The sequence below is a fragment of the Crotalus tigris genome, unplaced genomic scaffold, assembly GCF_016545835.1.
Source record: "Crotalus tigris isolate CLP2741 ecotype Arizona unplaced genomic scaffold, ASM1654583v1 scf7180000017903.3850313, whole genome shotgun sequence".
NCBI lineage: Eukaryota > Metazoa > Chordata > Lepidosauria > Squamata > Viperidae > Crotalus > Crotalus tigris.
This window is the reverse complement of record NW_024096713.1, coordinates 1,455,387-1,471,358: the sequence shown is the minus strand read 5'-3', so window position 1 is coordinate 1,471,358 and position 15,972 is coordinate 1,455,387. Positions and strand designations below refer to the sequence as shown.

The 15,972-nt window shown below is 37.7% G+C and overlaps 2 protein-coding genes across 4 annotated transcripts in view; both read right to left on the bottom strand.

Moving 5' to 3' along the window:
- The window catches only part of EML6 (EMAP like 6), a 149,343-nt gene extending 146,148 nt beyond the window's left edge, over positions 1-3,195 (bottom strand). The window contains 1 exon segment of the mRNA XM_039344340.1: positions 3,181-3,195. The gene's annotated coding sequence lies outside the window, so the exon portion shown is untranslated.
- A 3,092-nt stretch (positions 3,196-6,287) lies between these two features.
- The window catches only part of SPTBN1 (spectrin beta, non-erythrocytic 1), a 220,935-nt gene continuing 211,250 nt past the window's right edge, over positions 6,288-15,972 (bottom strand). For 2 of the 3 annotated variants that reach the window (XM_039344336.1, XM_039344338.1), the window contains 4 exons: positions 13,414-13,652; positions 9,973-10,146; positions 9,244-9,286; positions 7,486-7,689 (listed from right to left, as the gene is read on the bottom strand). In XM_039344336.1, the coding sequence (XP_039200270.1) occupies positions 7,486-7,689; positions 9,244-9,286; positions 9,973-10,146; positions 13,414-13,652 (660 nt within the window). Of the gene's footprint in view, positions 7,690-9,243; positions 9,287-9,972; positions 10,147-13,413; positions 13,653-15,972 lie in introns of all 3 variants that reach the window. The other variant, XM_039344337.1, reaches the window with a different exon arrangement.

The window sequence follows — 15,972 nt, the reverse complement described above, 5'->3', positions numbered from 1 at the left end:
CATATAAGGGATGCTTGAGCAGGATCCGCAGTATTCTCTGGGACGCTACACACCCTCTTCTTGAAAACCTCCAGTATTGGAGCACACACAACTTCTGGAAGCAAGCTGTTCCTCTGATTGTAATCACTGTAAGGAAATTTCTCCTTAGTTCTAGGTTGTATCTCTAACGATCTTCCACCCATTACTTTTTGTCCTGCTCTCAGGTGTTTTGGAGAATAGGTCAACCCTCTCTTCTCTGTGACAGCCCCTCAAGTATTGGAAGACTACTATCATGTCACCCCTAGATTAGATTAGATTAGATTTATCTAGTTTCCTCAACCATTCATCATTGCTTTGGGGGGAAACCCACCATCAAACTTTGCATACATTTGTCATTTATTATTGCATTATTACAAAACCAATCTCCATTTCTTCTGCATTCTCCCAGTTTGATCACTATAGACAGAGATTTGCAACAAAACAAAAGAAAACAAAACTACCACCTCTCCTGTTTTTTTTATAAGCAAGATACTTTTCGTTTTTTTTTGGATCTTCTTCTTATACATGCCACAGCTAGACACATTTGTGTTTTCTTTACAACTTATCCTTAATGTATGTCCTTGTTTAGGGCCTGCTTTGCAATTCCTTCTGTATATAAGGGATTTATTTAAAGGTTCTATACTGTTTTGGATTTAGTACTGTTTGCATACAGTTGTTCAGTGGAACTTACTGCCAATAAATAACTTTTAGATTGTAGCAGATTTATGGTGAAATCCTACAGCTTTCGATTTAACAGGTATTTAATCTCAGTGCAATGCATACAAGACTGCAGCCTTAATTCCTGTCACTTTATGAGTGCTTTGAGGTTGCTCAAGTAAGACTTTTAGCACAGATACACAAAAGTACAGATTTTTATGTACCCAGTGACTGAAGTTTGTGCTATGTATCAGACATAAATATATTCAAATCTGAATAAAACAGATGCTGATTCCACATGCTGTACCAGGTATACAAAGTTTGAACTTTTTTAAACCAAGAAAGATATTACCAGTAACTTGGTTCTTGGGACCAAAACTTGCCAAGAACCCTAAACATAACCATCATAACTGCAGAAGAATTGCCATTCATGGAGACATGCTTGGGCATGTTCCGTTAATGAACTACAGATCCAGAGAGATGAGGTTACAATCTGAGTAGATCTTGTTTTTGAGTAAACAGGTATGCTCATTCATTTTAATATTTTGTACACCAGACTTGAGATTCCCTTAAATACAGGTAGTCCTCAACTTATGATCACAATTGAGCCCAAAATTTATGTTGCTAAGTGAGACAGTTGTTAAGTGAGTTTTGCTCCATTTTACGATCTTGCTTGCTACCACCTTTGTTAAGCGAATCACTGCAGTTGTTAAGTTAGTAACATGGCTGTTAATTGAATCTGGCTTCCCCATTGACTTTGTTTGTCAGAAAGTCGCAAAAGGGAATCACTTGACTCCGGACACTGCAAATGTCATAAATTTCAATTGGCAATTGTCCAAATTCTGATCACATGACTGGGGATACTGCAAAGGTTATGTGAAAAATGGTCATAAGTCACTTTTTTCAGTGCATTGTAAATTTGAATAGTCACTGAATGAATGGTTGTAGGTCAAGTACTACCTGTGATCATTCAGGTTTGCACAATTAATTAACCATTAAGTAATTTGCCGTCATACTTACAACTTGTGTTTTTGAAGTTTGATATTTTTAAAAATCCATTAATTTTTAACTTGTATATAAATGACAAAGATTTTGAATTTCCATTTGAATTTTAAAGTGAAGTGAAAGCTTAGAATATAGAAGGTGCACTTTCAATCTCTGGCACGATCAGAAATAGTGAAAAAACTCCTGGGTAAAACCTGGATAGCCTGCCAGTCAATGAAGTAGTTTGCATGTGCTAAATTGTGGTTTGTTTAATAATGGTATATTGAACAGTTAGGGTTTTACAGGTGTGCTTGGTTTATGCAGTGTGGGATGGCTGGTCTCCAGAAAAGGGAAGATGGTTCTAAAAGAAAAAGAGGATTGCAGAACAAACAAACATAAAATTGTGGCCTCTAAAACTGATCGTATTAAGGGAATATTAATCTTGGCATGACTCACAAGAGGAGAACTTGGTTATCTAATAAAGCATTTACAAGTTGTTAGGATAAAACATACTGCAACAAGACATCACTTTTCTGATGATTCTGCATGGGATTAGCATGCCCAGTCTTTTTCGATCCACCATCTTAGAGTTAATTGTAGGTATTGAATGGTTTATACCAGTAGTTCTCAACCTATGATTCACGGACCTCTGGGGGGCTGTGTTGTCACTGAGAGGTCTACAAAAACTTGAAGAAAAGTTATGATTTAAATCTTGAATTAAGTCTTGGGTCCATGGCCATAAAAGGTTTTTATGGTGAAGAAAAGGTTAAGAACTACTGGCTTATACATTCTGTTCATCCTTCTCTTTTATTCCTACTTTTCAAACTCTTCTGGATTTTTTCTCTTTTTTTCTTGTTACATATGTCTGTTCATGTATCAGGTCTTACAAAATAATACAGTACCCCCAAATCTGTAAATATTATCCTATAGATTCCTCTGAATATATTTCATATCATTGCAGAAGGCTTGATAAAATACCATTTTTAAAATAATCTTAAGATTTTTCTTAGATCAGAAAGCTAGGCTTCCAGTTTTATCAGCCATAATCGTTGGACACTGGTATGCTGCTTGGGGCTGATGGGAATAATAGTAAATATATTATGCTCCTCTCCCTACCTTTTTTTTAAAAAAAGAAGCAGTGTTAAACTTTAGCACTGATTTTGTTTGGGATGTAATAAGAAGTTTCTCCAAATGGTACATGCTGTATTTCAAGTCAATTTTCCACTTTCAAAAATATTGCCAATGTAGTCAAAAGAAACTGATGGATTAATGGATTAACTACTGCACAATTCTGTACCTTTGTTATTCAGATGGATGCAGTTTTATATGCTTGTTAGATGACCCATTATTTTATTACTATAATGATTTGTTGTGATCTGATTTCATAAGACATTAGGCATGGATGTAAGAGGTTCAGAAATTAAATATACAGTACTGATGAATTTCCACATTACCCTTCTAAATTAGGTAATGAATCTGCCAGATTTCTGAAAAGTGAGAATTAAAGACCTGATCACTCACCCTTTCCCCAATATTAAGGTCCCCATATCTGTGCTGCAAAAGTCCAGATAATGACTAGATGGCAGTTCAGAATTGGTGTGATCAGGAGTTTTGCAATCCAGGTATGGGAACCCTGCCCTGTACAGATCTCATGGTAAAACATTTTGAGATTGTTCTTGGTTGCTAAGGTTACATTTTCTATAGATAGCAACAGACCTTTTGAAGCAATGGTGCTTTGTCTTTACAATTTCTTGTTTTGGTAATGCTCTAGAATAACAATGGGAAAATACAAAAGGTGTTGCTATTTATTCAGTGCTTTTTTTCTTAGTCAATGATTATGGGTAGGAATGTGAACACAGTTACATCTTTTTATGTGAAAGCGATCAGCAGTCTTACAAAGTTTGAAAGAATACTAGTTTATCTGTAGAAATCAAGTAGTTCTCTTATCACAGAGTGAAGTAATTACTACTATTAATAATAGAGTTGGAAGGGACCTTGGAGGTCACCTAGTCCAACCCCCCTGCTCAGGCAGGGTTCTGCTCAGGCAGGAAACCCTATACCATTTCAGACAAATGGTTGTCCAGTCTCTTCTTAAAAACCTCCAGTGTTGGAGCATTCACAGCTTCTGGAGGCAGATTGTTCCACTGATTAATTGTTCTGTCAGGAAATTTCTCCTTAGTTCTAGGTTGTTCCTTTCTTTGATTAAGTTTCCATCCATTGCTACTCTGTGAGGAGTAGGAAGGTTGGGTTCGAAAAATATTTTTATGGTTCCTTGAGCACTTCTTTGAGGTCTTTAGGGTTTAATATTGTCATGTGTTAACAAATGTGGCAGAAACTCAAGTTCTGAACCAGTATAATTTTGCTAATAGAGGGGGTAAAAATAGCTGCTGTCAAGTCTGTGGCCAAGAAGTCAAAAATTAATCCGAGTACTGCATCTTCTGTCACAACTCTTGGCTTCTGAACCACTGTAACTTTATGGTCTAAATAGGAAAAAAGGCATTTCTAATAAATCTAATGAACCAACACTTCTCCATATCCAGCCCAAATTACTGCAATGAAGAATAAATTCCACCACTGCAACTAATATATAGATCCCTGGGAAGAAATCACATTAATCACTAATAAGGCACACAGGAAAAATCTTCTCCCAATGTCACAGAAACTGTAAGGTATATTAAATGTGTGGCATTTAACATGACCTTTTGGTTAGCAAAGAAAACTACAACAGGGAAGATGATGAACTAGATCATAGTGAATATGAAAAAATGTTTTATCTTTTCTTTCCTGCTTTGGTTCAGACAAATTTTACGTCCAGACTTCCCTACTTGCAGTGTGTCTCAGAAAGGAATTGTTACTGCCTGCAATAGTATAACATCTGTTCCTTAGAACCCCCAGGGCAATATGGTGTTGAGAAAAATAATGGGGCATTTTGCCCCCAAAGGGAGCATGATATGTAAATACTCTGTCCTCTGAAGGAAAAGCAGATTGTGTCTCCTCAGGACTTATAGATACCTTGCCTCAAGATTTCAGCCACAAGTGGTGAACAAGGACAGTTGCAACTGGAGATAAAATTAAAGCGAAATATTTCACACAGCCACTGTTGTTGGGTGGAAACCCAGGTTTCCAAGCACACTGCTGCAAATATTTGATCTCCCTCCACTCTACCAGGAATGAAAGCAGTGACTAGGTTTACACTTCAGCATAAGGCATATTATTTCTTTAACCACAAGTTACTAAGTTGCAATTGCCTTTGTTTACCCAAGATACTAAGCTCCATCAGAGTCTGCAAACTACAGTGGCTGAATCCACAGTATTATATACAGTATACCAAGGGTCCCCAACCTCTGTGAAGTGTTTTCAACTGAGCCACGGAAATGGCAGGTGAGTGTGCACATGCATCTCCACTTGTGCGAGCAGTGGGCAAATGCATGCATGTATGTGCTCTCTATTTGTGTGAGGGGTGGGCGCGCATGCACACTGCTCGGGCAAATGGAATTGCACACCTGTATGCTTTCCAGCCGCTTGTACAGAACCATCCCCTTTCTCCCATCCACCAGTCTGCAAAGTTGGGGAACTTTGTGGTGTACATTGTACAGGTAGTCCTGAGGAATTCTGGGAGTTGAAGTCCATAAGTCATAAAAGGGCCAAGTTTGAAGACCGGTGGTGTAATAATACAAATAATTTGTGTCATTTGTATAATTTCTGTATCATTTGTATTTTATAATGTATAATGATATTTGTATAATGACATCATACTAATTGAGCAATGACAGTGTTTGTTTTGTGGAGACCTGTGAATACAATACCTATTTCCACCAATTAGTAAATCAAAACAAGCTTTCACTGTACAGTATCTCACCTAATTTGAGATGCAAATCCAAAATCAAGTTTACAGGGAAAGATGCTTGGATATCAGCACTTATTCATAAAACCCGAGTATAATCAGAAACTAGTTTGCTGGTGATCATTGCTTATGAGTGTTTCTCCAAAACATGCAATAAAAAGATGCTTTGGAGGTGAAAAATACTTTAAGATATTACTGTGCTATGCATAGCATAGCCTCCAATAGCAACAAGGAAGAAATTCCTTTCAATTGTCATCTATAGAACACAGGGGAACTCTGCAGCATGCAAGCAGCAGCTATGACCAAAGTGACTGAGGCATTGAATCAGACTTAATGTACAGTCACACATATCATGGGAAGGGGATGTGTTGGTTAGCAACACCATTGTGATTGAAGGACCTTTTGAGCAATTGTTAAGAACATGTATGCAAGTCTCTTACTATTTTTACTGCTCTTCAGTAAAACAATCATTTATTTACTGTTGTTATGTCTTAGTTGATAAGGTTTGACAGTTATGGAACCCTTTGTAGCCCTGTAGCTGACCTCAAGATTAGACTTTTCCCCATTGGAAGGGAAACTAAGAACCCCAATGATAGCACAGTCTGTGCAACATTTTGAGACTTTGGCAACTCAAGTTGTTGGAAAGCCAAAAAAAATAAAATACCAGGCATTCATGAAAGTGGACAAGTGATTCAAAAGACACAGTAAGTCAACAACAACTCAGGACCCTTGCAAAAGGACTAGTGCAAGCAGATAGCAAAAAGTTACTTCTTCATTCTGAACATGGTGTTATTGATAGGACAATTTATTTTTAAAAGAACAAGAAAAAACCTGCATATATCTGTTAGTTTTAAAAGCATTTAATGACATAGCATATATTTAACAGATAGGGTAAAAGTCTAGAGGTACAGTTCCATATAACTGAAAGCCAGTTCCAGTACTATCCTGTCTACAGGCCCAGTCATTGAGAATTCATTCCTATTAAATGTAATTTTTTCGATTGTGCAGTAAGATGAAAATTTTTCATTACAATAGTTACAGGTGACAGAGAAATGCACACTATGTATCAAAGAGCAAAGGTAATGGAGCAAAATTATAACACAGTGCAGCAGCTGACAAGCAAGTTAACCATTGGAATAACATTACTTTTTCCAGTAAATGCTTTAATTCCACTTTTACACTTAGTCAATGATTTTAAAGGGTTTTTTTTAATTATACATCTAGTCTTATTATATTTTTACTAGAATTATCTGAAACGTACAATATAATGTATTTCAGCAAAAAATAAAAAAAAAATACAGATTATTTAAAACCATTATCAGTATGCAAAGTCCTTCTGGTTCAACATTCTTAACTGTCATTGCCAGATGCAGGTGGGGGCTGGGGGGATGTGAGGAAGCATCACAATCGTGTTAATAATAGCCAGATGCCTGTATACAAATGGTTTTGAATGGTAGGTTAATGCCAAGCTGCACTCTATTAGGGTAAAGAGAATACACTACCATTAGAATCGCAGTGGAAAGAATCAAGGAGTGAAGACTCAGCGCAACCGTCTCAGATGGAAGTGAAAACTAAAATCAGCAAATTGTCTTGAAGGGGCACATGAACTTTATTAGCTCTGCTGCCTTGCATATCAATAACACAAAGTAGGGGTGTTATTTCTTTGAAGACAGCCTCAAAAAATTGAGTAACAGTTTAAATACTAATGCCTAATCTATATTAACTTCACTTTTTTTTTTTTTTTTTTAAAAAGGGAAATGTGGTTCTCTTTTACTCAACAGTTGCCCAATGCACCTCAGGTATTTATCACTTTAGAATTTTTTGAGTATGTTTTTTTTTAAAAAAATGCTGTATAAATAAAAAAAATTAAATCATATTGAGGAACATTAGGCACGGAGAGTAATGTATTGGTTCTGAGCTTGCATGCTGGAATTCCACTGGAACAATCAGAGAAGTGCAGCGCGAACAAATAAGCAAGGAGTTCACTTCTTTTTCCCAAAAAGGCTGAATCTCTTCTCTTTGTCTTTCTCCCGTTTGCCAGGACTAGACTCACTGGTTACTGTCACACTGGCTGGCAAGGTCTGGGCACGGTTTGAAGCTGGGGTGCTCTGTGTACTTGTGGACAACTCAATTTTGTCTGAAGAGATGGCAGATGTGATGGCCTGGATCCATGTGTTCATTTCCTCCTTAAAATAAATGTTAAGGTTAACAGGTTTTCTAGGAATCTTAACTTCCCAGTCCCCATAAGACAGGGGTTTTCAAACTTGGCCCTTTTATGATTTGTGGACTTCAAATCCCAGAATTCCTCAGCCAGCATATGCTGGCTGAGGAATTCTGGGATTTGAAGTCCACAAGTCATAAAAGGGCCAAGTTTGAAGACTCCTGCCATGAGATCCTTGGCCATTTTTTGTACAACCAGAAATAGCAAACACATCTTTCCTGAGAGCAATATTGCAGAATTGCATCACTGGCATTACTATGATGCATCCACCTTCTCCTACATAGTTTTCCTCTTTTGCATCCTGAATCACTGCTGAAAGGCTTCCCTTCCCCACTGCCTTTTGTTCCCAGGCCAGCACCAAGGCTTCCCTCTTGCTGCTGGCAGGGCAAACGGAAAAGCTAATTCTGCTGAGCAAAGCTCAGGCTCAGAAAGAATTCCCCATCTCAGAAACTGAGCTGCAGCCAAGACAGCTTGGTTTGGAGCTTCTCCTCTGACAAGTCAATGGGAGCCTGGCAGACAACTGACTTCCCCTCTCAGCTGCTACATCTGTAGTTTATTCTCTCAATTCCCACACTGGATACACTGTACTTGCTTCCATTTTGGTGGAGAGGGAACTGAAGTTAACACCACTTTAAGGTAGCCCCCAGCTTGAGTACGGAGCCTCTCATAATTTCAAAGCTGCTAGCACAGTTGGGAACTTGTTCAATAGAGGAACTGCCATGAACTTGATCATGAGCTCTACCTAGGGATAATCCCCAACAGGCTGCCTTCTACAGCCATGTGGTGCAGTTTTTCACACATGCTCCTTTTTCTAGCTTCTGAACATGTCATGTCAGATGGCTAAAGCTATGGCTATATTTTGCAACTGGATGAACTAAAACCCCACAGGCAACTGCTCAAGATGGAAGAGCAGTTATCCCTAGAGGCTTGTACTTTCTTTAACTTAACATAGGATAATAGTTTTTGCACGTAGGCTCAGGGACAGCTTTGGGATGCTCTGATGTATGACTTGCTTACCTTCCTGGACAAGAACAATTCATCATTGTAAAAGTCCCTGGCTCTAACTCAGTGTTTCTCAACCTTGACCATTTTAAGGCATGTGGACTTCAACTCCCAGAATTCCACAGCCAGCAATGCTGGCTGTGGAATTCTGGGAGTTGAAGTCCACATGCCCTAAAATGGTCAAAGTTGAGAAACACTGCTCTAACTTGATGGGCACTGTCCATATCCAGGCTTTCTCAGCTATGGTTCCCAGATTTGTCCAGGCAGAGTAGGACTTATTTCTGGCAGTAATTTGGCTTTGCATGTAGAATTGCAAACTTTTAAATGTTTGCATAAGCCGACTAAATTTTCACCAAATCCAGATTTCTCTAGGCTTGCCCATGACAAACTTTATGTCTTCCTGGTTACAACTTCCAAGGGATATGAACCTACAGTTTGAGAATACCCATATACAGAAACAAATATTGGCAACACCACCTTTATTTTAGAATAACAAGAATGAAGGGAGAATACTTACTTCATCTTTGCCTTGGAAAAGGTACTCATTGCCATCAGTTAACCTGTAATTCAGGATAAATTCATGTTTGAATCAAGCAAATGTTTCCGTTACTAAAGCATGAGCTATATGAGATGCAGACCTTGTTCTTGTATCAATTGGCCAGACTGACTGATGTATGTACCATCCATCTCTGCAATATTCAGTCTACACAAACATATACAAGATATTCTTGCTGTTGCATGATGGAGGAACCTCCAGCATCCAGATCTGAGACATGCACACTGGATGAGAAGGATCTACTTGAGGAAAGCAAGTTTACAAATATGTGGTACCAAACCATGTAGGACTTCAAAGGTTAAAACCAGGATTCATAAAATATTCAATCCATCTTCAGATTATATAATTTCAGTTTCCTTTGAGTAGCTACATGAAATTTAATTAGCTATATTGATGGTGGAAAGGTGGGCGAAATTCAAAATGCATAATAAGATAATATCTTTACTTAGGACAAACCTAGCATCACAAAGAGTGTTCAAACTTTCATCTCTTGATTAGGTCTGATAATGTGGGAAGGAAGGCAGTACCTATGGACAAATTATCAGATCCTGTTTTGGAACAATGAATATCATAACATTCAGTTTAACTACGTGTATTAAACTTTGGAAGATAAAGATTTTTAGATGGAATGTATGAATGTAGGCTGGAGGTTACTGCTCTTTCTTTTGCCATAGAAATAAAGTTTTTTACCTTAATTTGAATACATGCTTCTTCTTCTTGTACTCTACTGCCACTTCACATATCGCTTCTTTCAGGCTCACAGGGATCTCACTGTGGTATGGAATGCCTGAGGAAGCTGCCTTTGCATCTTTGTAGAAACCCATTTCTTGGTTGTTAATAACACAGTAAACATTATGCCAGGATCTTGAGACACAAAAGAAACAGCAAAGCAGGTGTTGTCATTGTCATGAATAAGCCCAACTTTCCTCTGTCTTTCTATAATTAAAAGCATGACTGGTTTTTAGCAGAGGAAAAAGTAGCTTCATGTCCAGAAACTATGGGCAGCATAACTTGCATAAATAATAATTCTACAGTTTTCCAATATTTTGGCCCTCTTTGGAAAGGGAAGCTTTTGGAATGCAAATTGTCATGCATCTCGGAATTAAAAACTTTGAAACATATTTTATTTGGAACACTGAATCTTAGGGTTTTGGTCACCCAAGTAAACACAACAGTTCAATTAAAACAATCTATCCTATTGAACCTTTCATATTTTCAATTCAAATATCACCATCAATCACTGTTATAAGTGATTAAAAGAGAAAGCATATCAGAGTTAAAATACACTTATCATAAGACAGTACATCATCAGCTGGTTGGCTATCAATTTTGAATGAATAAAATGTCTTCATTAGCATAATGGCAAACAGAAAGTGGCAGCATATAGGATGTTTTGGACATATGAGCATCTGAAGAAGGGTGTGTGAAATAATGCATCATGAATGATATCACACAATAACAACATATGCATTCACATCTGAAATCAGGCTGCAAATAAATAATAGCAGCAGTTGCATGAGCCATTATTTTGGTGTCACTATGGTTTGCTTCAGATAGTGCTGCTTGGACAATATAATGAAAAGAGTTCCTAAACCAGATTAATATTTAGAATGTAGATGTCTACTAACAAGATTCGGGAAACCTTTCTATTCTTTCTACAAAGTCTAAGGCCACACTTGGAATACTGCATCCAGTTTTGGTCACCACAATGTAAAAAAGATGTTGAGACTCTAGAAAGAGTACAGAGAAGAGCAACAAAGATGATTAGGGGACTGGAGGCTAAAACATATAAGAAAAGGCTGCTGGAATTGGATATGTCTAGTTTAATGAAGAGAAGGATGAGGGAGGACATGATAGCAGTATTCCAATATCTCAGGGGCTGCCACAAAGAATAGGGAGTCAAGCTATTCTCCAAAGCACCTGAAGGCAGGACAAGAAGCAATGGATGGAAACTAATCAAGGAGAGAAGCAACCTAGAACTAAGGAGAAACTTCCTGACAGTTAGAACAATTAACCAGTGGAACAACCTGCCTCCAGAAGTGGTGAATGCTCCAACACTGGAAGTTTTTAAGAAGAGACTGGATAGCCATTTGTCTGAAATGGTATAGGGTTTCCTGCCTGAGCAGGGGGTTGGACTAGATGACGTCCAAGGTCCCTTCCAACTTTACTATTACTATTACTACTACTACTACTACTACTACTACTACTACTACTACTACTACTACTATTATTATTATTATTATTATTATTATTATTATTATTATTATGTCAAACTTGTGACGTCATGCGATGTATCAGGATTGTTTTGCAATGGGCCGGCAGTTTGACACCCCTGGTCTATGGGATCTGAAAGATGACATACACAGCCGCTAGGCTAAATCAGCTATATATAATGTATGATCAAAGTACAATCTGGGATTCAAGGCCAACATGCAGCCCATTTGGTGATCAGGACAGGAAAGGCAAAAGGGCATGAGAAGCAATCCTTTTAATAAGCTTTGCATAACTTGCAGAAAATTGATGTTATTGAAACTGATTATAAACATTTGTTTTGACTACCTGTTCCAGCAATCTCTATTATAGTTAGACTACCTATTCTGACCTAAACTTTAATCGAAGGCTCTATTTGTTATCAGAATCAAGAAAAGATGATGTAACAAAGGTCTTTCTGCTGAAAGGAGGCGATTGTTGGCACAGAACAATGAATGATATTGCTATACTTCTGAGCAGGCAAGTGAAAAGTTTGGTAAATATCTGATACTGACAAGCTTATTGCCATCAGGAAAATATATTTTTTCTTCTTCCTATCTGGTATGTAATCAGGAGATCTAAACAAATTATAACCCAGGATTGCATGTCTTCCTCCTTTATTAACATTCAATCACTTTCTGAAGAAATCACCAGCAATGTTAAAAATCAGCTGGGGACATGCCAACATAAGCCATATAGGCACTAAATAAGGACCTCACTTGGAGGCCTCTTTGACACACACATACCCAGTTTTGTTGCTTACCAAAATTATCACATTGCTGTCTTTTCTTGCCTCATTCTGATACCTCCTCTGCCTGAGACATATTGTGTATGTGTATTTGTGTTTAACTATTTAATAATTTTGCTCACCAAAGTCTTATTATTTTAGACTTGGAAATCACCCGAGATATGAGGATCACTATAAGCTTGTGCATGTATCCTAAAAATAATTAAATAACCAAAGGAACTCTAATAGTAATTGCCTTTAATTACACTTTTGTCCTTATCTAATCTTTTTATGTAGCAAACTCCTTTTACAGTGCAGTCCCAAATGGGTCATTCAAAAGTAAAGACTTCAGTCCAACAAAATCCGGGCATCAATTATACTGGATTTTACTTCGTATTAGCAATTTTGATTGGCAATAGTCTATTTCGGATTTGCTATATCTCTTTATATGTAGAAGCCAGGGCTCAAAACTGGCATCTTAGATATGAAAAGCAAGTGCTCAATGTGGTCATCTTTGAAGTAACTGTAACTGTTGATTCTTTCACATTCTTAACTAATCGGTTATCAATTTTGTGTCAGGGAAATGCTGTTGTTTTCGTGAAGCTCATGGCAGTAAACAAACAATGATCTTGAACAAGATTGCTGGGAGGAAGACTACAAATACTTTCCTGCTGTTAGAAGTGGTATACTGATTTGAAGCAGGATTCCTCGACAAGAGAAGGAAAGGAATGAATGCATCTGTGGCAAATATGTGTACCATGTTTCCCTGAAAATAAGACTGGGTCTTATATTAATTTTTGCTTTAAAAGAAGCATTAGGGCTTATTTTCCGGCTAGGTCTTATTTTTGAGGAAATACAGTACTAAATGTGTCCATCTGGCTGACAATCTTAACTGGGGCTTATTTTGGGGGTGAGGCTTATATTATGAATGTCCTGAAAAATCATGCTAGAGCTTATTTTCCAGTTGGTTCTTATTTTCGGGGAAACACAGTATGTATGAGTGTCTTGTGGCCAACTCTTGCACCATACAAGATTACAGGGCCAAATAATCTACCTACATATATACCCCTGTATGAAGGGCACCCGATTTGAAATGTTTGGTCAAAATAAAGTCCAAGATGTTTAAAATTTCTCTCTTAATTGTAATATAATACCTGTTTGAGGCCTTCTTGCTGTGTGATTCCCATTCATGCTTACGATTTAAGAAGCCCTCCATCTGGGCGGAAGGTATTTCTTGTGTTTTGGCTGGAAGAGTGGCAGCGGTTTGAGCTTGGAGGCTGGTCTTGGCTTTGCGATCGGCTGTTGGTGAAGGAACTGGACTTGTCTCTTTGGAACTTGTCCTCTGGTCTGCTGCCCCATTGACCATTTCATTGGTTTCTCTTGCTTCTCCCATCTAAGAAACAAGAGTGAGACTATAACTGCTGCTCAATAAAAAGATATCACAAAACAGTTTCTTTTAAAAAAAGAAATGCCTTATCTATTCAGTTGCAAAACTTGCATACTTTTTGTCCCAAAGCCTAGATTGCTCAGTAAAACTGTTCTCACGCTCAGCTGGAGCAACAAGAGGCCAAAAGAATTAGGAGGTATCAATAGATTAGTACCCAATTGGTAGAAGTGAAGCAGTGAAGAATGACAGGGGGACAACCCATCTGTGAGAGTTTTACTGCACTTGGCATTACTGATCAGATCCAAATGCAAACCGTAATCCAATAAGGATTTCCCCACTACTGACTACAGAGAATGTTGCCATCCCATAACTGGTGATGAGAGACTGGTAAATGTGTCATTCCCTGAATTGTTGCCACTTCGTTTAATATTTTTACTTCATTAAAACAGTAAGAATCTCACTTTTTTAAGTTGGGAGAGAGCAGAAGAAATGAAAGCTCAAACTGATTTGTATCACCTGTCTTTCACACATTAATAAAATTTCTGTGGCTGAATCAATGCAGTAACTCTTATATTAAGCTAGTGAAGTAATATAGTCAGCAACATTCATAAAATACCTTGATTTGGCATTGAACCCTCTCTTAGTTTCTGCATATGAGCAACCCACTCCCTACTATTTCTGCATATGAGCAACCCACTCCCCCGGACAATAGCCACTATATATATTGGGGTTCCAACTCCCATAGGCCCCAACTATTATTTCTAATAATGTTTGGGAAATCTGCAGACCATCAGTATAAGGAATGCTGTCCTACTCCATCCCCAAATTGCCAACATAATCAGAAAGCAACATGCAGAAATTGGGAAGAGAATAGCATGCATTTTCATTATGTCCACCGTTCTAAGGAACTTGGATTTTTAAAGACAGACAGGCTTAAAAGGAGGAAGGTTGAATGCAATCAATCAAAAGTTACAATGTTAATTTCTTTCAAAGTCGCAATCACCAGACTTTGGAATTGGGTGGATTGGGTGCTAAAGGAGCCAGAAAAACACTACAATCACTCAACATCACACTTCTATTTACCCCCAAACAAAGACAGAACCAAGGCTGTGGCCATCACTCGCTTTGTCGGTCATGTTGCCCGTTGTGTTGCAATTGAGTTGCCTAGCAGAGGCCAGCTCTGACTGGTCACTTCTTGAGGTCTTCATCAGCCATTTCATTCCCCTAAATCATTTATACCGGAATTCTGAAAGCTTTAATCTTTCACAGTGGTGGTTTGGTTCCAGTTGGGATAAATAACATTTATTGAGGTTTAGGGATTTTCAGTTCTGTGCCACAAAAAAGCCACCAGTAGCAGCCCAAAAGGGATTACAATACTGCAATGTGGGAATAATTATTAGCAAGTTAAAGCCTAGCACTGCTCAATGCTCTAGTAGTAGATTATGAACACTCTGTGTCATTTGTATATTGGAAACAAGCAAAGGATCATAAAGGGCATAATTACTACAGACATTTTTGCCGCTTTAGCCAGGCTTGGGAAAATACAGAAGCAGCGGAATCATTAGGCAGCAAGCTATACATTTGCCAGTTTAGCTATAATTGTTTGATTAGATCTTTGTGAACAGTGGTTATCAATTTTCCTGTAACTTCCATCATGGTTTATTTTCTAATTACAAAAAGATTACCAATGTTTCACCTAAGTACAGAATGCCCTCACACAAAAATTGAATGCCCTCAGTTCTTTCCTCCCAGCCTTCAACTGTAAACATAAGCTCTATATTTCCTTGATCCCCCTGCTACTGGCTTAAGCAAATTAGTTGCTTTTAAAAACCTGTGTTAGTATTTCTACACTTTTGAGCCATTTGAGGGACCCTGTTTGGAATATTAATATTTATATAAATATTATATTTCTTTTCCTCCCAATACCAACACCTACTGTTTTTAATCAAACAGAAAATATACCAGTTCCAACACTGTTTCCAAATTATACTGGGTTCTCTTACTTTAGTTTTAGATTTTGGCTGCATATATGTTCTTTTCAAAAGCCTTGAAACTTTTGAGATTAAATACACATACAAATGGTCTAATTAAAAAAAGACCAACTAGGCTCCCATCTGATTCAACTGCAATCTTGGCTGTAAATTTTTTCTCCATATATGTACATCTCACAAAGTTCCATTAGAAATAATGGATCCTCGTTTGGAGTATAGATGTATAGAATAATATAAAATTGTCACTTTTCCAAGATTCCACATCCTTTTGCCTGGAATAAACACTATTGAACTACATGTTTGTTCAGGATTGCATTGTAAACCATTTTGAAGCC